The sequence below is a fragment of the Aquarana catesbeiana genome, linkage group LG07, assembly GCF_042186555.1.
Source record: "Aquarana catesbeiana isolate 2022-GZ linkage group LG07, ASM4218655v1, whole genome shotgun sequence".
NCBI lineage: Eukaryota > Metazoa > Chordata > Amphibia > Anura > Ranidae > Aquarana > Aquarana catesbeiana.
In genome coordinates this window covers 156,490,129-156,517,984 of record NC_133330.1, presented here as the reverse complement: position 1 = coordinate 156,517,984, position 27,856 = coordinate 156,490,129, and the positions used below count along the sequence as shown (strand labels likewise).

General features: G+C 41.5%; 1 protein-coding gene across 2 annotated transcripts in view; it reads right to left on the bottom strand.

Moving 5' to 3' along the window:
• Nucleotides 1–27,856, bottom strand: part of ST13 (ST13 Hsp70 interacting protein) — a 288,022-nt gene that overhangs the window by 75,072 nt on the left and 185,094 nt on the right. The window contains exons 10-11 of one of the 2 annotated variants that reach the window (XM_073592758.1): nucleotides 19,455–19,503; nucleotides 14,593–14,672 (exon numbers count right to left, since the gene is read on the bottom strand). In XM_073592758.1, coding sequence (XP_073448859.1) covers nucleotides 14,593–14,672; nucleotides 19,455–19,503 — 129 coding nt within the window. The remainder of the gene's footprint in view (nucleotides 1–14,592; nucleotides 14,673–19,454; nucleotides 19,504–27,856) is intronic. The other variant, XM_073592759.1, reaches the window with a different exon arrangement.

The window sequence follows — 27,856 nt, the reverse complement described above, 5'->3', positions numbered from 1 at the left end:
TGGGTAAGGAGACGACCGAGGGGAAGATGGCCCCCACCTGTCTCCATACCATTGCAGGGCAGAAGCGACGTCAAAACATCACTTCCGCGGCGCGATGCGAGACAGACATGCCTGAGCACAGCTCCGTCTGACCCGGTCAGTCAAGCTGGAATTCCCAGGGCTATTCAGCACAGATTTAGCTCAAATCTCCCCAGCACCCCTGCAGAACATACCTGTGCATGCTGATCAGAAAAAAAGGACCAAAAAGCCGCTCCCAACACTCCATGACGTATTATCTCCTAAACATGGAGAAATCGCATACTAAGAAGCTCCAAGATGGCACCGGCTCCTATGCAGCTTCCAGCACGCCCACGCCTGCTCTGCAAGCAACTTCTAAAAACTGAGTACAGTTCCCCACTCTCAAAAGCTGACTTAGATGAAAGTCTGTCAGCTATATATGAAAAGTTTGCTGACAAAATACAGCTATAACTGCACAACACCACCAGTGCATTATCACAGGAGATAGCAAACATAGGCAACCACACTGACATTCTTGAAACAAAACATGATGAACTTTCTTAAGCTCATAATGACCTTAGAAAAGATTATGAGTCACTTGCAGATAGCTTTGCTTTTATGCAACCTCAATTGGAAGATTTGGACAACAGAAATCGACGTAACAATATAAGAGTGCGTGGTATCCCAGAATCGATTACCAACCTGGCACCTGCAATCTCCAAACTTTTCCACAATCTGCTACTAGACAAACAAATATCTGCATTCACCTGCGACAGGATTCATAGGGCTCTTCGCCCCAAACCAACACCTGATAAACCCCCACGTGACATCATTATGTGCATGAAAGACTTTCTTATTAAAGAGGACATCATGCGAGCCTCCAGAAACACCACAAACATAGTTTGAGGTCACAGGATACAAATTTACCCTGATATTTCACCAGCTACGCTTGACAGAAGGCGCAGAATGAAAGAAGTTACCACCATTTTGCAAACAGCCAGAATAAAATATCGCTGGGACTTCCCATTTAAACTCTCAGTGATACACAATGGCTCTACCCACACAGTTTACAACATCATCGAGGGAAAAGAGCTCCTTGTGAAGCTGGGCCTTCTGGATCCTGAACCCCCTGTCCGTCCTCCTTCTACCCCACGAGCCTCACCGATTTGGTCAACCCCAACTTCACGCCGCAACCAACCTCATGACCAGTCTGTCTTCTAAGCCTTGATATCCACGAGGCATCTGACAGTGTCAATTGGTCTTACCTAAATCACCTCCTCTCCAAATTTGGAATTTCAGATAAATTTATACATGGCTTTAACGCTCTCTATCATTCTCCATATACTAGAATCAAAATCCCAGGTAATAACTCAAAATTCTTCCCTCTAAGCAGAGGAACTAGGCAGGGCTGCCCCCTATCCCCACTTCTATTTGCCCTAGCTACTGAACCCCTGGCACATGCAATAAGATATAACAATAATATAAAAGGTTACACCAAAGGCCCCAATGAATTTAAACTTAGCCTATATGCGGATGATGCCCTATTATTCTTATCCGACCCACTTATCTCCATACCCAATCTTCTCGCAGAACTCAAAAACTTCCACAATATCTCGGGTCTAGGCATTAAACAAATTTTCAGCTTTACCTATCAATCTCCCTCATAACACACAAACTCTTTTACAACAGACAGGGGCTTAATCTCACAACTCTATAAGTACATGTAGCGCTGGTAGATTTTTAATCTATCGCTGATAGGTAAATCTTGTGAGTTATTTGTTAGAGGAAGTTAGATTTGCCTCTGTTCCAGCTTGGCTGAGTTGTGTGTAGTTCCACACTGTGCTGGTGGGTGTCGTCACCATGGGCTGGTGTTGGAAAGGCAACGTGTTGAAGCGTATGAGTGCTCCCCTGTCCAGGAGACAACTCGGTGGAGGCGGTCCTCCGAGTTGCATTCTGGGAGAGGGTATTTATGGGACAGACGCCATGTTTAGGGGTTCGTTTTTCAGCCACCTGCTGGCCCTCAGGTATGCGTTAAGAGTAGCACCACGTGGTCCTCCGTTTCGGAGGCCCACGTCACTGCGGCGTGTGGGTGGGCCCAGAAGCCTGTCTGGGGCCTACCACAGCAGCAGAGGAATGGTCCTGAGCTGTCTATCCTGAGTGAAGAAGCTGGACAACCGAGGAGATCCCAGGGGAGGACCCGTCATGGAAGGATCATGCGTAGTGCTGGTCTGGAGAGGGGCCTGGTGACTCGGTTGGAGGACGTATCCCGAAGTAATCTTACTGCATAGTACTGCCGGGTTGGCTTAAAGGTTCAAGTACTGTGTCTGACATTCATCGCAAACCAATACATCCTGTGGCAGAGGATCGTACATGTTTTATTCCAAACAAGTCTGTGGCAGAGACTTTTGTTCGTGCTGCGTACTGGCTGCTAGGCAAGTGAGAGAGGCCAATCCAGGTGGGCAAAGATTGAATCCCACAAGGGGAGTGCATTTCACTACAAGTGTTCAATTCCAAAGAATGTTCTAAAGAATACTAAGGAAAGGTATTTGAGCTTCCCTGCAACTTTCCTTCTGCCTCTTTCCTGCTACTTCCTTTATTACTTAGAATGCTAATTTGTAGTCCTGTGAGCCTCCAGGTAATTGACCAAATCTCCAAAATAGTATATCTTTGCAAATGATCAGCTGCTAACGTTACGCATGTCTCATAGCCATGCAAAATAGTTAAACCAAATTGTACACACGCTGCGCTTATCAAAATAAAAAATAAGAAATTTCCACTAAAATATTAATAAAGTGATATTGTGCTTAACATATACAAAATTAATACTATACGTTAATGTGCAATAAATTTCAATGAATGAATAAATAGGTAAAAGTGCTCCAATAAGCCTGTGCATTGCAAATATTCCACAAAGCTTGTGCAATTTTCAAACATTAATAGATAATTCAACACAAACATCCATGCGATTTAGTGTTGTATCCATGCATTTCAGTGCTGCATCTATGCAATATGGTGTTAGTGCAATGTTCAAACAATAAAAAGTAAAAAATACAAAAAAAAGGCATCCATGCGATTTGGTGTTGCATCCATGTGATTCTATGCAATTCAGTGCTGTGTTGATGTGCAAGGGTCAAATTAACAGTCCACAGATCTTCCACAAGCCATTCACGTGTTATGGTGAACACAAACTAAAGTGCTGTGCGCTCATACAAGTGCTCCCCCCCAGGTGATAGCCCCTCACCTTAGGGCGTGCGACCTTGCAATTAAGCTTGGTCAGAATGCGCCTTAGAACTTCTCTGGGTTCGATGTTATATGCAGGGTCCTGGATAGATTTGCACTGGTGCCTCTGTTCCTCACAGCAGTCCCGTTTGTACCTCAATATATCAACATAAAAGGACTTCATGGTGCAGTATGTACTAAATTTATTAAAATCATAAACAAATCCCGCAATGGGTACTCACAGTAACAAGGCGCTTAAGGGCGCCACACTAAAACAGCAGAGACGAATGGGCAACAGCGGCCGGTATGGGGTGGCGTGCTAATCTGTCCCAACCGGTTGTATGTATAACGTTCCGTCCTGTCCCCTTCCCCTACGCGTGTTCGATACAAGGGGTATTTCGTATCTTCATCAGGGGGTGATTTGATTGGACGTTGAACCTGTCAATTAATATATCCTCTCCGTGGCCATTTTGTTGTGGCCTGCTGACACTCTAGTAAGCAATCAATGTGTTTCTATGGGAGAAACGTCTATATGCAAAAATAGATGGATACAAATGGCAAAAGATAATAGCCATGGATTCCCCATTTTGCCTGATATATATAGTAAAAACATTTAACAATGATATTACTACATTAAACTACTCAGGACGGACGTGGGACGATTAGATCAGCACCCCCTATGTAAACCAGTTGCTGTGAGAGGTGTAACATAGTAAATCTACAAAACGACAATATAATATAGAATTACATGTAAGAGGTTAAAAATTAAGAATAAAAAAAAAATATAAAATAAAAAAATAAAAATAAAAATCCAAAGCTCATACGAATAATAACTCGTCTATATGAGCATACATAATCAAAGTTTAATACATATACTTAAAACCACAATAGAAAAAAAATTAAATATAAATAAAATATATAAAAAATATATATAAAAACAGTATATTGCTAGCAAACACTGGTTAAACATTATATAGTACAAAAAGGTATACCTAACCCATAAGATAGTGTTATCAATATGGATATTAACAGGATATGCCCATAAAAGGTTGTGTATAGCCAACAAGGGGCAGTATATACTCCTTGGCTTCACCATTCCTATGTGTGTAGTCATACTGGTGTGACATGATGTTGGGATATATTAAAAATATATATGTGCTCAATGGTTACTTAAAAAACATCTAAGATCAAAATCTTTATTTAACCCTCCAGGGGCCAGAGAGCCCAAATGGTGTATCCACCATGATTCTCTTCTGCTGATTTCCCTAACATAATTGGACCCCCTCCAGTGACGTTTGGGTGCCTCAATGCCCCAAAATTGCATCCCTACTGTACTCTTGTTGTGTACATCTCTAAAATGTACAGATAAAAAATGCTTATCAAACCCCTTTTTTATATTCCTCACGTGTTCTTCAACACGCTCTTTTAATGCCCTAACCGTTCTACCAACATAAATTACATGGGCATTTAACCGCGTAAACTACACCAACTGTATCACAAGAGATGAAGTCCCTGATGGTATATGTGTGGTTGTTGAGTGGATTGACAAAATCTTTTACTTTCCTAACATTAGTAGGAACTCTGTTGCAACTGTAGCAGCGACCACAACTGTGGAAACCTATCATATCCCAAAACAACTTGGGTTTGGGAGGGGGAGGCTCTACTAAATTGTGCACCAGTAGGTCACGTAGACTAGGTGCTCTCTTGTATACTAGCCTAGGTTTTTCTGAGAGACTCCCTTTTAAATGGACGTTTTGTTTTAAGATGTTCCAATATTTATGGATAATTCGCTCCACGTCTTTATTCTGTAGATTGTAGTCCAGAACAATACAAGTACCCATATCATTGCTGGTGCTGGTTTGTCGGACGCTATCCTTGAGTAAATCCTCCCTATTTAGATTCTTAATTTAATTTTTCTCCTTTTCCAGGAAATTCTCACTGTATCCTTTCTGTTTGAACATAGTGGTTAACATATTAGATTGAGTTTCAAAATCTTCTACCTGTGTGCAATTCTTCTTAATTCTCATGTATTGGCCTCGAGGAATGTTATCTAACCAAGGTCTGAAATGACAACTCATAACAGGGCTATATGAATTGCGATCTGTCGCCTTAAAGTATGTTTTTGTTTCAATTCCTTGAGATGTATTGCTAATTTTCAGATCCAGGAAGTGTACCACACTTTTACTAATGTTCCATGTCAGATCGATATTCTGATCATTGTTGTTCGTTATTTCAATCTTTTCTGCCAGGTGATCCCCATTGCCTTTCCATATGATCAGAAGATCATCTATGAAACGTCTATAGAGCAAAAATGTAGTAGAGCCTCCCCCTCCTAAACCCAACTTGTTTTGGGATATGATAGGTTTCCACAGTTGTGGTCGCTGCTACAGTTGCACCAGAGTTCCTACTAATGTTAGGAAAGTAAAAGATTTTGTCAATCCACTCAACAACCACACATATACCATCAGGGACTTCATCTCTTGTGATACAGTTGGTGTAGTTTACGCGGTTAAATGCCCATGTAATTTATGTTGGTAGAACGTTAGGGCATTAAAAGAGCGTATTGAAAAACACGTGAGGAATATAAAAAAGGGGTTTGATAAGCATTTTTTATCTGTACATTTTAGAGATGTACACAACAAGAGTACAGTAGGGATGCAATTTTGGGGCATTGAGGCACCCAAACGTCACTGGAGGGGGTCCAATTATGTTAGGGAAATCAGCAGAAGAGAATCATGGTGGATACACCATTTGGGCTCTCTGGCCCCTGGAGGGTTAAATAAAGATTTTGATCTTAGATGTTTTTTAAGTAACCATTGAGCACATATATATTTTTAATATATCCCAACATCATGTCACACCAGTATGACTACACACATAGGAATGGTGAAGCCAAGGAGTATATACTGCCCCTTGTTGGCTATACACAACCGCTTATGAGCATATCCTGTTAATATCCATATTGATAACACTATCTTATGGGTTAGGTATACCTTTTTGTACTATATAATGTTTAACCAGTGTTTGCTAGCAATATACTGTTTTTATATTTATTTTTTTTTTCTATTGTGGTTTTAAGTATATGTATTAAACTTTGATTATGTATGCTCATATAGACGAGTTATTATTCGTATGAGCTTTGGATTTTTTTATATATATATATATATATACACACACCGTATTTATCGGCGTATAACACGCACCCTAAGTTTATAGAATTTTAAGGAAAAAAACTTTTAGGAGGCAAGTTTAAGGAAAAGAAACTTATATTAAAATGCCCATCAATGCAGCCTCATCAGTGTTCATCTGCAGCCTTGTTAGTGTCATTGCAGCCTTTTCAGTGTCAGTGCAGCCTTGTCAGTGCAGCTTTGCCCCAGTGCAGCCTTGTCAGTGCAGCCTTGTCGTCAGTGCAGCCTTGTCGTCAGTGCAGCCTTGTCCCCAGTGCAGCCTTGTCAATGCAGCCTTGTCCCCAGTGCAGCCTTGTCAATGCAGCCTTGTCCCCAGTGCAGCCTTGTCCCCAGCGCAGTGTACATGCCTCCTGGTAGTAGTTTTAAATATGGCGCCGCGGAGTTCGGATGGACTCGGCGCCGGCGGAAGTGAACGAACGCCGCCGAGATACACATAGCCGAGGGTTCTCGGCTCTTTCCGGCGCCGCTCACAGTCCCGCCCTATGATGGACATAACACAGGTCCAATGGCGGGACTGGGCGTGACTGTGAGCGGCGCCGGAAAGAGCCGAATACACCCGACTATGTGTATCTCGGCTCTCCGAACTCCGCGGCGCCATATTTGAAACTACTCGCTATGTGAATGTCGGCGGCGATCGCCGACATTCACATAGCGATAGCGGGGATCGGCGTATAACACGCACCCACGACTTTCCCCTGATTTTAAGGGGAAAAAAGTGCGTGTTATACGCCGATAAATACGGTATATATATATATTTTTTTTATTCTTAATTTTTAACCTCTTACATGTAATTCTATATTATATTGTCGTTTTGTAGATTTACTATGTTACATCTCTCACAGCAACTGGTTTACATAGGGGGTGCTGATCTAATCATCCCACGTCCGTCCTGAGTAGTTTAGCGTAGTAATATCATTGTTAAATGTTTTTACTATATATATCAGGCAAAATGGGGAATCCATGGCTATTATCTTTTGCCATTTGTATCCATCTATTTTTGCATATAGACGTTTCTCCCATAGAAACACATTAAATGCTTACTAGAGTGTCAGCAGGCCACAACAAAATGGCCATGGAGAGGATATATTAATTGACAGGTTCAACGTCCAATCAAATCACCCCCTGATGAAGATACGAAATACCCCTTGTATCGAACACGCGTAAGGGAAGGGGACAGGACGGAACGTTATACATACAACCTGTTGGGCCAGATTAGCACGCCACCCCATACCGGCCACTGTTGCCCGTTCGTCTCTGCTGTTTTAGTGTGGCGCCCTTAAGCGCCTTGTTACTGTGAGTACCCATTGCAGGATTTGTTTATGATTTTAATAAATTTAGTACATACTGCACCATGAAGTCCTTTTTATGTTGATATATTGAGGTACAAACGGGACTGCTGTGAGGAACAGAGGCACCAGTGCAAATCTATCCAGGACCCTGCATATAACATCGAACCCAGAGAGGTTCTAAGGCGCATTCTGACCAAGCTTAATTGCAAGGTCGCACGCCCTAAGGTGAGGGGCTATCACCTGGGGGGGAGCACTTGTATGAGCGCACAGCACTTTAGTTTGTTTACACCATAACACATGAATGGATTGTGGAATATCTGTGGACTGTTAATTTGATCATTGCACAGCACCACAGCACTGAATTGCATAGAATCACATGGATGCAACACCAAATCGCATGGATGCGTTTTTTGTATTTTTTTAACTTTTTATTGTTTGAACATTGCACTAACACCATATTGCATAGATGCAGCACTGAAATGCATGGATGCAACACTAAATCGGACTGTTAATTTAATCATTGCACAGCAACACAGCACTGAATTGCATAGAATCACATGGATGTAGCACCAAATCGCATGGATGCGTTTTTTTGTATTTAACTTTTTATGGTTCGAACATTGCACTAACACCATATTGCATAGATGTAGTACTGATATGCTTGGATGCAACACCAAATCGCATGGATGTTTGTGTTGAATTATCTATTAATGTTTGAAAATTGCACAAGCTTTGTGGAATATTTGCAAGACACAGGCTTATTGGAGCACTTTTACCTATTTATTCATTCATTGAAATTTATTGCACATTAACGTATAGTATAGTATTAATAGATTTTGTATATGTTAAGCACAATATCACTTTATTAATATTTTAGTGGAAATTTCTTATTTTTTATTTTGATGAGCGCAGCGTGTGTACAATTTGGTTTTCCTTTATTACTTGTTCATTAAAGCATTGGAAAATATACTCAAGTGTTTGGTGCTTGAGTCCAGAGGTAAACTCAACGGAACCCTAGACCCAGTGCCGGTGAAACAGAGGTATCGAGAGTGAAGGTAACAGCCCGCTTTAAACCAGCAGTTCCACCGAGAGTTAGTGCTGCATACATAAACTCCCTTACTATACCAGAAAAATCTACCCCAATGACACTCTGGGAATCTGAGTTAAATTGCTCCTTCTCCTCAGAGCTATGGAATGAAATGATTGACAATCTCCGTAAAAGCAATAGAGCTATCTCTTTCAGAGAATCCCCTATTAAATTGTTCACAAGGCGGTATATGACCCCTACCAAAATACACTCCTTCTACCCTGTGAAGCTTCCCCCAACTGTTTTAGGGGCTGCTCAGAACTTGGAACCTTCATACATGTATTTTGGAGTTGTGACCGTCTCAAATCTATCTGGCAAGTAGCTATAGATAGAATTGAAAAATCTTCTAAACAAAAAATTTCCCTTACTCCACAAACGTGCATTCTATATGCTAATGTTCCAAACACATCAACACCCTGCATTAGACTGCTGCACTCATTGATAAGTTCAATTCATTGGATGATAGCACTCAACTGGAGATCTAACATCTTATCATGGACACAGGTTCTGTATCGGATGGAAATGCTTAGACTTTCAGAAAGAATCCACCATACACTTCATGATAGCATGAATATCTTTAATAATAAATGGAACTATTGGACCTTACCGTAACCCCTTACAAAACCAACTCTTCCCTGAGTAACCCACCAAGAGATAAGATTTTTGTTATCTTTAAAAATCCAAATTGTAACAAGGCAACTAAATATTATAATCTTTACCTTGAATGATATATCTTCCTATATATACCAGTCGATCCTCTACCAATAATATTATATGATGAGTGCAAGTTTCACTCCTGCACTGTACTGTAATGTACTATCCATGTATTATCCAAATACCACACTGTATTGTTATACGAAGCTTCCTTTATTGTATTGAAAAAGTCAAATTTTCAAATAAAACTTTTGTAAACAAACAAAAAAAAAAAAAATCACTTCCACCCATAGCTCTTAAAGGGCCATTTTTTTTTTCAAATGACAATTTTTTTTAAAAATTGCATTTTAGTGTAAATATGAGATTTTTTTCCTTGTAATAGGAATAAAAGTGACTTTTTTTTTTTATACAAAAAAAAAAACAGTAAAAATAAAAAATAAAAGGTAAAATAAATAAGAAAAAAAAAAAATGTAAATGCGTCCGGTCCCACATGCAGAAGTGAACGCATATGTGAGTAGCGTCTGCATATGAAAACGGTATTCAAACCACACATGTGAGGTAGCGCCGTGATCGATAGAGCGAGAGCAATAATTCTAACCCTAGATCTCCTCCAACTCGAAACATGCAACCTGTAGAATTTTTTAAAGGTCTATGAAGATTTTTAAGGGTAAAAGTTTCTCGCCATTCCATGAGCGGGCACAATTTTGAAGCGCGACATGTTGGGTATCAATTTACTCAGCATAACATTATCTTTCACAATATAAAAAAAAGTGGGCTAACTTTACTGTTGTCTTATTTTTTAATTGAAAAAAGTATATTTTTTCCAAAAAAAAAAAAAAGTGTGCTTGTAAGACCTCTGTGCAAAATACGGTGTGACAGAAAGTATTGCAACAACCGCCATTTTATTCTCTAGGGTGTTAGAACCCCCAAACATTATACATTTTTTTTTCTAAGTAATTTTCTAGCAACTAACTTGTAAACAACAAATCTCAGAAAGAGGCTTGGTCCTTAAGTGGTTAATTCATGACTTGCAGCCAATTAGCTGCCTTCCTGATCAGTGTATTCTGACAGCAAAGAGTCCCCTCGTGGGGGGGGGATTCTTACATCTACATCATGGATGCAGAAATCTGCTTTTTTTTTTGTCAGGTTGAATGGAGAAGTATGGTACTGTCTACCCATTTCTCAGAAAAAGGTTAGAAATTATCCTAACCTTTGAGAGGAAAGAACACTATCAGAATGTTACCAATCTATACAGAACATATACTGTAGATTGCTTAAATTGCTGGTGATTTTTGGAAAAGAAAAAATAAATAGGGCACTTGTGTCTGCAAAAGCCTAGCTATGTGTGTGCAACTGTGAAAGGTGGCCGACTCACTCCTCTTGAAAATCTGATGGATAAGGCTGTCAGTAAATTCATGGTTATGAAAAAACTCATAGGCTCATAGCAGGTTATATAAGCGCTATAATGTGACTCTACTTAACTGCGATCAAACTTAGTGGTGTAGAGAGCACAAAGTGTGCTGCATCTGAGAAAATTATTTACATGATGATCTATTGAGTTCTGCGGCTAACCTGAGCTATTTACATGTGACATGACTTTTTTGATAAATTACTATTATATCCAAAACACTTGGAATCACAAATCCACACAATTTGTTTTTCTTACCATGTTACGACACAAAAAATTAAAACAACCCAAGTACTTGTAAAGAAATATTAAACTGGACAGAAGGTATAGGTTTCTTTAAGGCTGGGTCCACGCCTATGCGAATTGGATGCGGGTTTCCCCACATCCAATATGGATAGCAGGAGAATATGACCGGCTCTCTATGGAGCCGGTTCACATGTCTCTGGGTCAGCTGCAGAACGCACTGCACAGAAATGCTGTGTGTCTTTGCCTCCGTTTCTGGGTCAAATTCAGGCCCTGATTCGTCCCTGAAATGGAGAACGGGGACGGACAGTGTTCCTGTGCGATCTGCGGCCGGTTTAGGTGTGAACTGAGCCTAAAACCATATCAAACAAAATTATCCTGTAACTTTGTACTGTCATAAAAATTGTAATTCATAACCTACTGCTGCCAAGTATGTACAAAATGTGTGTACATTCAAATCTTTTTAATCAAATCCATAGACAGCCTTCATAATGGTCAAAGCAGATGTTCCGAGAGCTTGATCATACAGCTCCCAGGAAAGAAAATAAATTGTAAGGGTGGGGTTTAACCCTACATCACTAGCAGAGGGAGGTGAAGCAGGCAGCTCTGTGCTCTAAGGCGTACTCATAAGAACTGCTGTAGCCTTTCTCTGACACCAGGAAGAGACGTCTGTATGAGAAGGAGAGAAATGCTGGCAATATGGAGGAGGCATACCACCACTCCTGTGATGGAGTGATTGCCACTGACTACCAATGCTGGGGAGGTTATTTTTACATCCAGTGATTGACCACCAATGCTGGAGGAATAGGAAGGGGGTATATTTTTACAGCTGGACATTGACCACTAATGCAGGGTGAAAATTTTACAGCCAGCCACTGACCACCCATTAGTTCTAACTAAAGAGTTTATTGTCCCAATAGTGGCTAATTGACAGACACTGACTATTTTAAGAAGTTGTTCTTCAAGGTAGGCTGAAAAGCAATAGGAATTTGATTAAAAATAAAATTATATATACACACATACATATAGTCCCTCCCCTTTAGGACCCTCCCACTCTAAATAATTTTGATCTATGGGAGGGGTGAAAAAAAAAAAAAAATTACAGTAAAATAAATCACCACAGGTTCCCCTCTCCTCTTTGCCCTTTCTATTGAATCTCTTGCACAGCTCAATATTAAGAGTGCTGAGGTGGGGGGGCATCAACATAAACTTGTCTTTTTGCGGATAACACTCTTATTTTCTAACGTCACCTTTTACAGCCGCACATTGATCAACTTTGCTAGCATATCTGGGCTAACGGTCAACATGCAGAAATTGCAGGCTCTCAATATTTCCCTGTCCGCTACCAATCTGTGTTGCTTGCGAGAGACCCTCCCTTTCACTTAGGCGCCACACTATCTCCAATATTTGTGCATCAAACTCCTGTATAGCTTTGATGACGTATATAAACCTAACCACCCCCCCCCCCACGTTGGCTCATCTTACCTTACTGCTATGCACCCCCATAACCCACTACTCTTTTTTATCAAAAATCTGTTTTTCTACCCAGACTTCGTCTCTCCTGCCTCTTTTCACACCTGGCAGGCAGTGAACCGAATCACACTGACTTATTGCCTCTTCGTAACTCAGAACTCTTCCAATATTTGCAGCTTACCTCCCTGGCGGTATGATTATGTCAGATTTCTGATGCTGAAAGCAGTACAATTTTGCATGGAAATTTGGCGTTTTATATTGTAGGCCTGTAATTCTTAGGAATAACTCACTTAAATCTGTCCAAACAAGAGTCTAGTAAACATCCCGGGTATGATAAAGTTTGAAATAAAAAAAATTCAATAACGTAATCAAATCAAAAACACTGAAATTTGCTCAGTTGCAGAATTGACACTGTCATTACTTTCGGTGTTTGATGACGGATTTCCTCACAAATCACTATCGCTCAATTCTGCAAGTGACTAATTTATTAGCGCTGTTTTCTAGTGTCTTTCTATTGTGTTTTTTACTTTTTGAATTTGGCACCGTTCTCCATCCCTGTGCGTTGCAACGCTCGCAGGGAACGGAGCTCGGCTCTGTGATGAATCATGAATCGAGCAGAGGACGGCTCGCACACAGAGCGGGGAGGATATTGCAGGATCCCGGGGACAAGGCAAGTGAGCTGTACCCGGCTCCTGCGATGCAATCCCAAGTGTGGCTCGGGGTTACCGCTTTTGGTGCTGAAAATCCACCCCGAGCCACACTCAGGAATACCGTCAAGGAGGTTAAACATTTCTTACCTCACATCAAACCTGAATCCGAGGACTTAAATGTGAAAACATAGCCAAATGGGACTCATGCCCAGGCCTTATATCTCACCTCTACCTCCAATCACTGAACAAACTGGATTCTAAACCCCCTACATACACAAGCCGCTGGGAACAAGACCTCAGACTTTCGAGAGACTGACTGGACAGATCTCTGGGCCACAACCAAATCTTTTGTGCAAAATATCAATGCATTGGAAGTTAACTATAAAGTCTTGACCACCGAGTACCTGCTAGATTTTCCAAGTTATCCACCGACCTGTTTTCAAGGGTGTGTGGATAGAGGCACACATTTACATATCTGCTGGCCCTGCCCAATAGCTAGCCAGTTACTCAATTTACACCCTCCAAACTTAACTCTGATTGAATTTAAGCTGCTTCTCCATATAACCATGGCTGCTTAGGAGACTCCCTTAAATCCCTCATCATAAATCAAGACTAAACATGATTCATGCTCTAATTCATGTTAAAATTGATGCAGTCCTCCAAGACAGGGTCAAAAATTGCACAAAGTTGTGGCAACCCTGGGTCTGTCATTTTTTACCCCCTCACTTTGATAAATATTTACTGTTTCCCTAGCGATTTTGCTTTAGCTTTGCTTAGCCCTACTTCTTGCCCTCTCTAGAGCCTGGACCTGCTTTGGGCCACCCCTACCCTCCTCCCTTTTTCTTTTCTTCTTTCTATCCAGCTAGACTGTTTCTCAGAAGCTTTTATGTTATAGGATTTTCTCATCACCCAGTAAGAAACACCTCTTGGTTATAGCCTGTGGTTTGTGACACCATCCCTTTTTTTCCCGCCCTCTTGCTTCCTCTGTCTCAATTTTTTGTGTGACAGCTAACCTGTTTCCCTTTGCTATTTGATTGATGCCAATGATAATGCCTTAATGCGTGATGGTCCTGTGCTCAGAGACCACATATTACCACTTTTTGTATTCTGAGAACCATGTCTTATACTGATTAAAAAAAAATACTGAACAAGAATAAGATCGCCACAAGTGCCAGATATACTAGGTATGCCATCACTATAGCAAATATCAGCTTTGGTTGGCCAGACCCTTTAAGCACTAAACCACTTCTAAGGGGCAGTAGTCTGTAAAACAAATTCAGCAAAAAGATTACACCTGGCAACCAAATTCTGAGATGGTAGGTTAGGAAACACGTTTAAGTAATAAAATAACCTGGGAAGTGTGAGAACTAATTTAAATTTATACCTGCATGGCAGCCAAAACTTCTGGGTCAGAGAGAATGTCACTGACACCTGGCATCCCGGCAAAGCCACCAGGAAATCCCCCTAAAAGAAACTCGGTATTAGTTTGCACTGAAAACACTCTAAGAAACCATACTCTTATTATAAACCAGAAAAGTATAGCTTTACGGGAAGATAAACCCTAAAGTTTTACCATAACAAAAACAGTGGTTAGGTTAGCAGAGACACTGTCACTGCGGGGGAGGGGATGGGGGAGGCAAGCTAATCACTATGATAGGCAGACTTACTAGCCAATAGAAATGCACATGGGCGGGCAAGTTTTAGCACTATAAAAGCAGCAATGAAGCTTTGCCAGTTTTTGAATGCCAGCTTACGTAAACTGGAAAGTTGACGTGAAAATGAAGTGTTATATACAGATATATACATATGCAGTACTGTGCAAAAACTTTAGGCAGTTGTGAAAAAATGCTGTAAAAAATGCTTTCAGAAATAGAAGTGTTATTAGTTTAATTTTCATCAGTTAACAAAAATGTTAAAGTAAATAAACACAAGAGAAATCCAAATCAATATTTGCCTTCAACACAGCATTAATTCTTCTAGGTACACTTGCACACAGTTTTTGAAGGAACTCAGCAGGTAGGTTGTTCTAAACATCTTGGGGAACGAACCACAGATATTCTGTGGACGTAGGCTGCCTCCTTAGGTCTCTTCATGTAATACCAGGCCAACCCGATGATGTTGAGATCAGGGCCCAAGGCAGCGTTTCTCAACTCCAGTCCTCAACAGGTCATGTTTTCAGGCTGTCCATTATTTTGCACAGGTGATCTGATCAGTTTCACTGTTCTATGGGGTCCAAACGTTCACTTCCAGGACTCCTTGTTATTTACGCTGAAGATAGTTCCAGATGATATTGGCCATATGTTTGGGGTCGTCGTCTTGCTGCAGAATAAATTTGGGGCCAATCACACACCTCCCTGTCCTAAGCATCAAGGACAACATTGATCCTGACCAAATTTTCAATTCTATTTGCAGAAATGTAGCCACAAACTTGAAGGTACCTAGACCATGCTTCACTGTTGCCTGCAGACACGCATTATTATATCGCTCTTCAGCCCTTCATTGAACAAACTGCCTCCTGCTACAGCCAAATATTTTTAAACTTTGACTTATCAGGTCAGAGCACCTGTTGCCATTTTTCTGCACCCTAGTTCCTATGTTTTCATGCAGAGGACATGGAAACAAGACTAAGCGACTCACGACTATGCACGAAAAACACAGGAACTGGGGGTGCAGAAAAATGCCAGCAGGTGCTCTGGACTGAGGAGTCAAAAGTTGAAATATTTGGCTGTAGCAAAAAAACATGTTTGCCCGAGGGGGCTGGAGAGTGGTACAAAGATGAGTGCCTGCAAGAAAGTGAAGCATTGTGGAGGTTCCTGGCAAGTTTGGGGTTGCATTTCTGCAAATGGAGTTGGAGATAGGAGCAGCCAGCAGCAGAGGCTGTCAGGATCACAGTGAGTGTATGGAATGGCCAGCCTCTGCCCTATACATACTTTCAGTCTTGTCTGTCCTCTAAGGGATCAGGGAACAAGTGCACTGTGTGTCTATAGAGAGGGGAGACAATGAAGCCAGCAATGTGTGTGCAGCTTCTTACTTTCTCCACTTCCCCCTCTCCCTAACCTCCTTGCTTGGACTGTGTGGCTGTGCTGGAAGACTCATACCTGGCTGTGAGGGAACCATGAACAAGTCCTTAGGGGGGGGGGGGGGGGGGCGGGACAGACATGGGAGAATGCTGGTTGATTTCTAAGAGACCCCTCCCCCACTGTATACACAGCATGTCCCAGTACACAGGGACCCTGATAGACAGTCCCTGACCTGGACACCAGTCCCTCTCCTTTACCCACTACTGTGTATGGCATTGTCCAGGTTCCTGTTTAACCACTTCAGCTTTGGAAGATTTACCCCCTTCACGACCAGGCCATTTTTTTGAGATACGGCACTACGTTAGTTTAACTGACAATTGTGCGGTCGTGCGATGCTGTACACAAATAAAATTGAAGTCCTTTTTTACCCACAAATGGAGCTTTCTTTTGGTGGTATTTGATCACCTCTGCGTTTTTTATTTTTTGTGCTATAAACAAAAAAAGACTGACAATTTTGAAAAAAAACAAAACAATGGAGTGAAGTGGACGGGCCGCAATTGCCAGGGACACGCCACTTCATTCCAGGGACACTCCACTTCATGTGTTAATGGGCGTGTCACGCTAACATGAGCTTTTTGCTGTGTGTTTCATGCGACAGCATATGACAAAAAAAAAAAAAAATCAGGGGAGTAGTGACAGCCCAGGCTGGAGGCTCTGTTTGCAGGTAAGGACCTTGGAGAGGTTTGTTTGCGCCCCCCCCCCCCCAATTTTTTTATCACCAGCCACCACTGCTATACACTATATTATACATTACTGTACTCCTGACCACTGCACTTTACTTGTTATGTTATCTGCTTTACAGCCTTGACTGCAATGATCTTTTGTTTTGAGGTTTGCATGTCTGCGAAACTTCGCTTTGTGGCACAGTAATCAAGGCATATCTTGTGGGTACAATGACTGTGACATCTGTGTGCACTCTGCAGTGTAAAGAAGTAGGTTGGCTCAGGCTTTAACACTTTACACTGTGGCACACGGGCACCGCCCCCTCTCTCCAGCCGCCCCCTCTATGACCAATGGATGGATTTATGAATTGCATCTATTGGGAATCTATAGGGGGTGGCAGCAGGCCGCCGCTGCCACCCCCTATTCAGGCGCCGGGCGCCTACATTACAGCGGTGGGGGGTGTTTTTGAAGCACCCGATTAGAGCCACAGGCTCTAATAGACGTCAAAAAAGCGGACCTGCGAGTGCCATGCTTTGGGGGAGGGTCACAGTGGTGGCATTCGATGGGCACAGTGAGGCTGCAACTGATGGGCACAGTGAGGCTGCAATTGATTTTTTTTTTTTAGAATCTTTGTTTGTTTGCGCCGCCCGCAAAAATTATGAGCACCAGCCGCCACTGGTGTCCTCAATGCTGAGAAATACTGGCAGATACTTATCTGTCATGCCATACCATCAGGGAGCTGTGTGATTGGCCCCAAATGTATTCTGCAGCAGGACAACGACTCCAAACATATAGCCACATGTCATAAGAACTATCTGCAGGCTAAAGAACAAGGAGTCCTGGAAGTGATGGTTTGGCCCCCACAGAGCCCCGATTTCAATCTCAAGGAGTCTGTCGGGGATTACATGAAGAGACAGGAGGATTTGAGGCAGCCTAAATCCACAGATCTGTGGATAGTTCTTTAAGATGTTTGGAACAACCTGTCTGACAAGTTCCTTCAAAAACTGTGTGCAAGTGTACCTAGAAGTACTAAAGAATTGATGTTGTTTTTACGGAAAAGGGGGGCCACGCCAAATTTGATTTGATTTGGATTCCTCTTCTATTTACTTTCCATTTTGTTAATTGCTAAAAATAAACTATTAACAATTCTATTTCTGAAAGCCTTCATAATTTACAGCGGGGATCAGTAACCCATCGATAGCGGTCCACCTGTTGACTGTGGGCAGACGACAGATAGACTGCAAACAGGTTCCTGCGCTGCCGACCCCCACCTTTTAGGTGCTGGTCCTTGTCTCTCTTCCCAGACTCAAGCCTCCTCTGCCGTCCCTTCTATGTTCAGGTCTTTCACTCTCCCTCCCATGCCGCTGTCATCAGTGAACAGCGGAGACCGGGAGGCAGCACAGCTCAGGACAGAGGGCGGGAGGAAGAGCTGGCCAAATTAATTGCATTCAGAGCGCAGCGCACTCCTGAACCCTGCATTCTAAGCGCAGTGCACTCCTGAACCCCCCTGTATTCTGAGCGTAATACACTCCTTAATCCTGCATACTGAGCATAATGCACTCATAAAACTGGCAATCTCTGCATAAACGCACTTCTGAACCCTGCACTCTCTTTGTAATACTTATTTTATTTTTGTTCTGAGAAAAAAAAATAATAATTTTTTTTTTTTTTTACTGTCTTTTTTGGGGAAGGGAACAACACTGTGCTCGGTGAACATTGACTTCTTCAATGTTGTTAAAGTAGATCTCAATCTCTCGAAGGTTGCCTACCCCCGATTTACAGCTGTTTTTCATACCTGCCTAAGACTTCTACACAGGTTTGTGTGTGTATATATACAGTGCCTTGAAATCTTTCACATTTTGTCATTTTACCAAAAACATAAATGTATTTTATTGGGATTTTATGTGATAGACCAACACAAAGGGACATATAATTGTGAAGTGGAAGGAAAATGATGGTTTACAAATAAATATCTGAAAAGTGTGGCGTGCATTTGTATTCGGCCCCCAAGTCAATACTGTGTAGAACCACCTTTCCCTGCAATTACAACTGCAAGTGCTCAGTGACATGTTCAAAGCTTGGGATATTTTTTTATAACCTATTCCTGCTTTAAAACTTCTCCACAACTATATCCCTGACCTGTCTGGTGGGTTTCTTGGCCCTCATAATGCTGTTTGTTCAGTAAGGTTCCCTAACAAACCTCTGAGGGTTTCACAGAACAGCTGTATTTACACTGGAGATTAAATTACACACAACTGGACTCTATTTACTAATTGGGTGACTTCTAAAGGCAATTGGTTCCACTAGATTTTAGTTAGGAGTATCAGAGTAAAGGGGGCAATAATACAAATGAATACCATGCACGCCACACTTATATATATATATATATATATATACACACACACACACACACACACACACATACGTACATACATACACACACACACACTGTATGTGTAATTGTTCTCGACAGTAATAGATTTTAAATCTTTAAAGGCCATACCTGGGAAACCTGGAAACTCTGCACCTGCTTGACGCCTGGCTTCTTCCTCCTGTCAGCATAAAGAAAACAGAAATATTTTGACTTTATAAAATACACAAAAACATTTTCTAATGAGCGTTGTGGCCCAACTATACCTATAGGCAAGTTGGATGGCTGGAATAAAGCTCATCCATAGGAATGAATGGGACGGTGTTGTCTGCAGGAACGGATACAGTAGTCAAATTTTTTGCTGAAAAGGTTGTGCAGTGCTGTGCAGAGCTCTGAATAGTGATAAACAAGGGAGTCAGACAACTCCAAAAGTATTTAAAATGTAATAATGTAGTAAACTATTAGATAATCACCTGAACGACCACAACATACAGGGATATACAATGTAATACTGACATATAATCACACACATAGGTTGGACTTGATGGACTTGTGTCTTTTTTTAACCACACCTACTATGTAACCAGTTGCGGATTATGGACGTAAAAAGGTTTGCCCCTAAACACTTCAGCTTGGGTGTTCTCTGTGAGCCCTGATTTTTATCTCCCACCATGGGCACACCAGATCCCAGTCTCTGCAGCAGAAGCTTACATTGACTACTGTGTAAACAAAGCTTCCTTGAAAAATACTTCACAGTATAATTATTGTTATATCAAACCGGTAAACCACTGGGTACATGCCCTGCCAGTTAGAGGTTGGAGACTAAAGTCTCATTCCTATTGGCACTCAAGTTGAGATGTTCTAAATGCAGAAGTTATCTGGGAAATCTAAAACAAGTTTTCTGCTTCCCAAATCACTTTTTTCTGCATTTAGATGCTGCCACTTGACCCCAAGGCCATTTCTGACACTTCTCACATACATGTAAAAACTGGCATTTCATTGCTCGAAAATTGCTTAGAACCCCCAAACACAAATATTATTTGAAAGCAAAGACCCTGGAGATAAAATGGTAGTTTTTTTTTTATTATGTTGAATGATAATTGAGCAGTAATTTTTATTACGCAAAGTTTTAAGCAAAATCGAGTTTAATGAATTTTAGTACACACACACTACCCTATTTTTTTTTTTTTTTTGTAAAAAACAAAGTAAAAAAAGTTGCACCTCATCTGGTCTGGAATGGAACTGGGCAATGAGAACTGCATTGAAGGAGCCTACCATCAGACTTCTCATAAAAAAGCAGCGAGGACAAATCTTGGACTGCAAGGTCTGAACCTGGAAACAAAGGGTCAAGAGTTTCTCCTGCTGAAGGAAAACCCTGGACTGAGTAGCATCTAAAAGGCGGTATACATACATACTTCAAGAAATAAGTTTGCTCCAATTCTGACTTCTGAGAGTTCAAAATCAAACCAAACCTTTGAAAGTTCTGAAGAGTACTGTGGACTGGCTGATAAAAGTCTGCCAACTGTTCCCACAGTAACAGGTCATCCAAGTATCCCAGAATGGGAATGCATTGAAAGTGTAGCAAGGCTAGAAAAGGACCCAGCACCTTGGTGAACCAGAGTAAATATGTTGGAGTCAGTGGTCTGTAGAGCAACTGGTGACCAATAGTAACAGTCCATACAGTCTTCACCCTTCTGGTGGGTATACTCGAAATTAGTTTTCAGGGACAGGTTTACATTGGAAGGGTTAAGGTACTACCACCAAGACACAGTAGACCACTGGGATGTCCAAAAGCAGTACCAATCTTCTGCTCCAGTGCAGTGATAGGGAAGGGATGCATCGGTCCTTTACCAGAATACATCTGAGAAATTAACAGATGAATCCAGTGTACTGGAGAACAGATATCCCTTCAGGTGCGGCAAACTGCAAATCTGAACTTTGGAAAGCTGCAGTGTACTTCAGTTAGACGCAGACTACATCCAGAAAAGGAGGATGGCATCAGTTTGGTCACACTGCTATCAAAGGCATTTGAATTCTTCAAATCTTGAGTGCCCAAAGTAAAGCTTGGATCAGTGGGTCAACAACTTCTGATGAAAGTCATTCTGTCTTTTGTCAAATCTCCTTCTGAGCAAAGAAAGGAAACCTGCAAATAAGGAATACACAGTGGCTAATGTCCTTAAAGATGCAGCTGAGACCACTCTGAATCCAACTCAGACCAGATTTCAGGGAAATGAGGAGGGCACTTGTGGGAATCCCTATGGTCAGGACAGGTGTCCGAGGCTTGGTCTAAACACTTCAGAAGGCTTGAACACGAAACCCTTCAGCAGGATGGGGGGGGGGGGGGTTAGTGGAGAACCAGGAGACACTGGTCGCAGCCACATTGGAAGGAACCAGATGGGAATCATGGGTAAAAAAAAATTAAAAAAAAAATGTTTGCATACCCTGGCAGAAATTGTGAAATTTTGGCATCAATATTGAAAATATGACTGATCATGCCAATGAGTTTGTTAGCTCTCATATGGATGCACTAAGCAGGCAAGACACTGAGCCGTGAGAAGGTAGAAAAGAACAGTCAAAAGACCCGCGTAACAGGATAATGAAACTTTACGAAAAGATGGAAAAGGATAATAAAAGGATATTCAAAGCCTTGAATATGCCAGTCAGTTCTGTTCAATCATTTAATAAGTGGAAGATTTGGGTATCTCTTGATACCAAGCCAAGGTCAGGTAGATGAAGAAACACTTCAGCCACAACTGCCACAGGAACTGTTCGGGATACAAAGAAAAACCTACAGGTAACCTCAGGAAAAATACAGGCTGCTCTGGGAAAAAAAAAAAAAAAAAGATAGTGTTGTTGCTATTAAAGGAGCACAATACGATGATACTCAAACAAAAAAAAGCTGCATGGTCAAGTTGCCAGAAAGAAGCCTTTACTGTACAAGTTCCACAAAAAAGCCTGGTTACAATATGCCCAACACCACCTTCACATGCCTCATTGGCTTTTTTGTGGCATTGGCTCAGTAAAGGCTTCCTTCTGGCAGCTCAACCATGCAGCTCTTTTTTGTTCAAGTATCGTTGAATTGTGCTCCTTAAAAACAACCACACCGTCTTTTTTGGAGAGCAGCCTGTATTTCTCCGGCAGTTACCTGTGGATTTTTCTTTGTATCCTGAGCAATTCTTTCCACCAGTTGTGGCTGTAATGTTTCTTGGTCTACCTGACTTTGGCTTAAAAGAGACCCTTATTTTCCACTTCTTAATAAGTAATTAAACAGTACTGACTGGCATATTCAAGGCTTTTCCATCTTTGTAAAGTTTCATTACCTTGTTACGCAGGTCTTTTGACTGTTCTTTTCTACCTTCTCATGGCTTAGTGTTCAGCCGGCTCAGTGTCTAGCCTGCTTAGTGCATCCATGTGAGAGCTAACAAATGCATTGACTATTTATACACAGAAACCAATTGTGATTTAAAAAGCCACAGATGTAGGAAATTAACCTTTAGTTGTCATTTTAACCTGTGTGTGCCACATTCTGTGTCTGTACCAAGGCCAAACACTCAAGGGTATGTAAACTTTATCAGGGCCATTTGGGTGATTTCTGTTATGATTTAAAAAGAAACCAAAAAAACTGTGATAATAAATAGTTTCATGTGATTGCTATCCTTAAATAAAAAGACAGTATATCTATATAGATCTAGATATAGATATATATATATATTTAAGTTTACATACCCTGGCAGGATTCATGATTTCTTGGCCATTTTGCAGAGAATATGAATGATCACACAAACGTTTCTTTCACTCATGGTTAGTGTTTGGCTGAAGCCATTTATCATCAACTGTGTTTACTCTTTTTAAATTATAAATCGCAACAGAAACTACCCAAATGACCCTGATGAAAAGTTTACATACCCTGGTGATTTTGGCCATATAGCATGCACACAAGTTGACACAAAGGGGTTTGAATGGCTATTAAATGTATCCATCCTCACCTGTGATCTGTTTGCTTGTAATTAGTGTGTGTGTGTGTAAAAAGGTCAATGAGTTTCTGGATTCCTGACAGACCCTTGCATCTTTCATCCAGTGCTGCACAGCCTCAAACCTTCTGGCACAAAGTCATATGGAGTGATGAGACCATAATTGAGCTTTTTGGCCACAGCCATAAATGCTTGTCAACAAGGCCTATGATGAAAAGGTACACCATTCCTACTGTGAAACATGGAGGTGGATCGCTGATGTTTTGGGGATGTGTGCTCTAACAAAAGGCACAGGAAATATGGTCAAAATAGATGGCAAGATGAATGCAGTATGTTATCAAAAAATACTGGAGGAACATTTGCATTCATAACTCAGGAAGCTGAGCATGGGGCGTACTTGGACATTCCGACATGACAATGATCCAAAACCCAAGGCCAAGTCGACCTGTCATTGGCTACAGCAGAATAAAGTGAAGGTTCTGGGGTGGCCATCTCAGTCTCCTGACTTTAATATCATTGAGCCACCCATCTCAAAATGTGGAGTTCATGCAAGACAGCTCAAGAATTTACAGGAACTGGAGGCCTTTTGCCAAGAGGAATGGGCAGCTTTACCATCTGAGAAGATAAAGAGCCTAATCCACAAATACCACAAAAGACTTCAAGCTGTCATTGATGTTAAAGGGGGCAATACATGGTAAAAAGAACTGGGGGATGTAAACTTTTGATAAGGGTCTTAGGGTCATTTGGGTAGTTGCTGTTGTGCTTAATGTGATTGATAACAAATGACTTCAGCCAAACACTAACCATGAGTGAAAGAAAAGTTTGCGCGTGATCATTTATATTCTCTGCAAAATGGCCAGGAAATCAAATTCTGCCAGGGAATATATACACATATACACACACACGCTCTGCATAGATAAGTACACCCCAACAGATTTGTCAGAAAACCTTTACTTTCCGTTCAGAATGAACATTTTCTAGGGGGCACTAAACTACAATACTCCCACAAATGCAGGCCATTGATTGCAACCAAGATTTGGTAATTTGCGCACACAAAAAAGTATTTGTAATTCATTCAAGACCATGTTGCAAAAATGAACACACCCCAATGAAAGTCTTAGAAGCAAAGCTAAATTTTAGACCACAAAATCCTAATTAACATGAATTCAACTACAGGCGAGTTATTCATTAAACAGGTGTCCAGCTGACATTGGATTATAAAAGGGCATTAAAGAAAACCCATTCCCATTTCATGCGGTCAGCAATAGCAACATGTGGAAGAGAAATGTCACAAGGCCTGAGAAAGAAAATTATTTCTATACACAAGAAAGATGAAGGCTACAAGATCAGCAAAGCTTTATCATTTAGAATACTGTAGCAAAAGTGATACAAAAATTTAACAAAGCTGGAACTACAACCACCTCAGACACGCCCAGGCCATCCACAGAAGTTAACACCTCAAGAGGAGCATCTTCTGACAAGAATGGTCGATGAAAATCACTATGCAAGTTCACTGCAGTTAGCCAAAGAAGTAGAAATCCAAACTGGGGTGCTTGTTTCCCGTGACACAATATGGTGAAAACAGAGGTATGCCGTGCTTGCGTCTCATCCACGAAGGAAGCCTCTCCTGATACCCATGCACAAAAAAGCCTGTCTAGCATTTGCCAGGGCCCATGCCGAAAAAGAAGACTACTGGGACTCTCTACTCTGGAGCGATCATACCAAGATAAATGTTTTTGGTACTGATGTCTTCAAAACTGTATGGTGTCATAAAGGCAAGGAGTACAAAGAAAAATACAGTGAAATATGGTGGTGACAGTGTTCTTCTAAAGGGCTGCATGAGTGCTGCTGGTGTCTGGGAGCTTCATTTCATTGATGGCATTATGAATTCACAGATGTACTGCTATATTGAAAGAGAAGAAGCTATCCTCACTCTGTGCACTTGATCATCGTGCACTTTTCCAACATGACAACAATGATCCAAAACACACATCTAAGGCTACTATTGCATTAATGAAGAACAACAGGGTGAAAGTGATTCAGTGGCCAAGTAGGTCTCCTGATCTGAACCCACTCAAACACCTATGGGGAATTCTGAAGAGACAAGTTGAGCATCACGCTCTATTCAGCATCCAGTCTCTAAAAGGTCGTTCTTGAAGAATGGAAAAAGATAGATGTTGCAATATGCGTCACCAATTAGTTCATTCCATGCCTAGAAGACTTGGCACTCTTCTTACAAATCATGGAGGTCATACAAAATACTAGATGTAGTAATTGTGGGGTAAATTCATTTTTGCATCAACTAATTTGAGCAAAACTGAAGATTTTATAATCCAAGTTATATTATTAACCTTACTTTCATGTAATGAGCTAAACAAATGTTGTATAGATTTTTGTCAAAATGTTGGAAATTGTTATTGTGTTCATTGTGATGTTGATCAAAATCTTACTTTTTAAAAAGGGGTGTAACTCATTTATGCTGAGCACTATATAATATACATACAGGGGATTGTAAAATGTAAAAATTTGTCTGATCAGACTTGAAAGGAATAGTAAAAGGTCTAATGTGGGTTGTTAATGCAATTTGGTAATGCATATTTGACCATTCAAGAAGTATTTATTGATGGTAATTAGACTTGAGGGGTATTTATGGGAAATGGTGGGTTGTTTACCAGGTAAACACTAAAGTGACTTTAACCACTTCAATACAGGGCACTTTCGCACCCTCCTGCCCAGGTCAATTTTCAGTGCTTTCATTTTTTAAATGACAATTGCGCCGTCATACTACACTGTACCCAAACTAAATTTTTATCATTTTGTTCCCAGAAAGAGAGCTTGCTTTTGGTGGTATTTGATCACCTCTGCAGTTTTTATTTTTTGCTAAACGAATAAAAAAAAAAAAAAGTTTGTTTTTGCTATAAAATTTTGTAAATAAGTACGTTTTCTCCTTCACTGATGGGCACTGATAAGGCGGCACTGATTTCACTGGTGGCACTGGCAGGCATTTTTCATTGGCACTGGTTGGCAGCTGCCTGGGCACCGATTGACATTTCCCCGGTGGTCTAGGGTGGAATACCTGGTGGTCCTGGAGGCATCCTGGTGGTCCTGGGCGGGCATCCGAAGGGGGGGGGGGGCGAAGTTGCTGAGCTGATAATCAGCACATACCCCCATCAGGAGAGCAGCCAATCGGCTCTCCTCTACTCGCATCTATCAGACGCGAGTGAGGAAAAGCCGATCAACAGCTCTTCCTGTTTACATCATGATCAGCCATGATTGGACACAGCTGATCACGTGGTAAAGAGTCGTCGTCAGACTCTTTACCTAGATCGGAGTTGCAGTGTGTCAGACTGACACGCCACAATAACGATTGCTGCGATGCACGCCCCCGGGGCTTGTTATCATGACCATGTCATATGACGTCTGGTCAGGCTAACACAACCACTTTGCCGACATCATTTTGCTATATGGTGGGCGGCAAGTGCTTAAAAGGTTATTGCCAGTAATTACAGGTAGGGTTTTTTCATGTTAAGATCAAATGTATGTTGTCAACCATCCCCCCCCCCCCCCCCCAGTGTCAAACACTGGCATTTCAGGTGAAGTTTTGAGCCGTTAGAGGCATCCATTCATACATTCTTTCTTCATCATGATAAAGGCACAGTTCTAGATTGTAATACACATTATGCTGGCTATAAAATGAATGACAGATGGGACTCTGAAGGCTGCTGTTCATTGTAATATTTACTCCGCTGGATTTGTCATCTGTTGCAAGTACAATGCCTTGAAAAAGTATTTATACCCCTTGAAATGTTCCACATTTTGTCATGTTACAACCAAAAACGTAAATGTATTTTATTGGGATTTTATGTGATAGAGCAACAGGTGATAAGCACCTGAACGAAAACATACAGGGATATACAATGTAATACTGACATATAATCGCACACATAAGTTGGACTTGAGTCTTTTTTCAACCTCACCTACTACGTAACTGTAACTCAAAGTGGCACATAATTGTGAAGTGGAAGGAAAATGATAAATGGTTTTCCAAATTTTTTCCAGATAAATACCGTATTTATCGGCGTATAACACGCACCCCAAGTTTAGGAGGGAATTTTAAGGAAAAAAAACTCACATTTAAATGCCCATCAATGCAGCCTCATCAGTGTCCACCTGCAGCCGTGTCAGTGCAGCCTTGCCCCAGTGTCCATTGCAGTCTTGCCCCCAGTGTCCAGTGCAGCCTTGCCCCCAGTGTCCTATGCAGCCTTGTCATTGCAGCCTTGGATGTATTTAAAATTGGCGCCGCCAAGATCGCAGGGACTGAGCAGAGCGGAACGAGCGCCGCCGAGATCACAGGGACTGGGCGGAGCCCAGATACACATAGCCGAGTGCACTCGGCTCTTCTCTGCTCCGCGCCCAGTCCCACCCTATGATGGACATTACATAGGTCCAATGGCGGGACTGGGCGTGACTGTGAGCGGAGTCGAGTACACTCGGCTATGTGTATCTCGGCGGCGATCGCTCCGCTCACAATCAGCGGAGATCGGCAGGGATTGGCGTGTTATA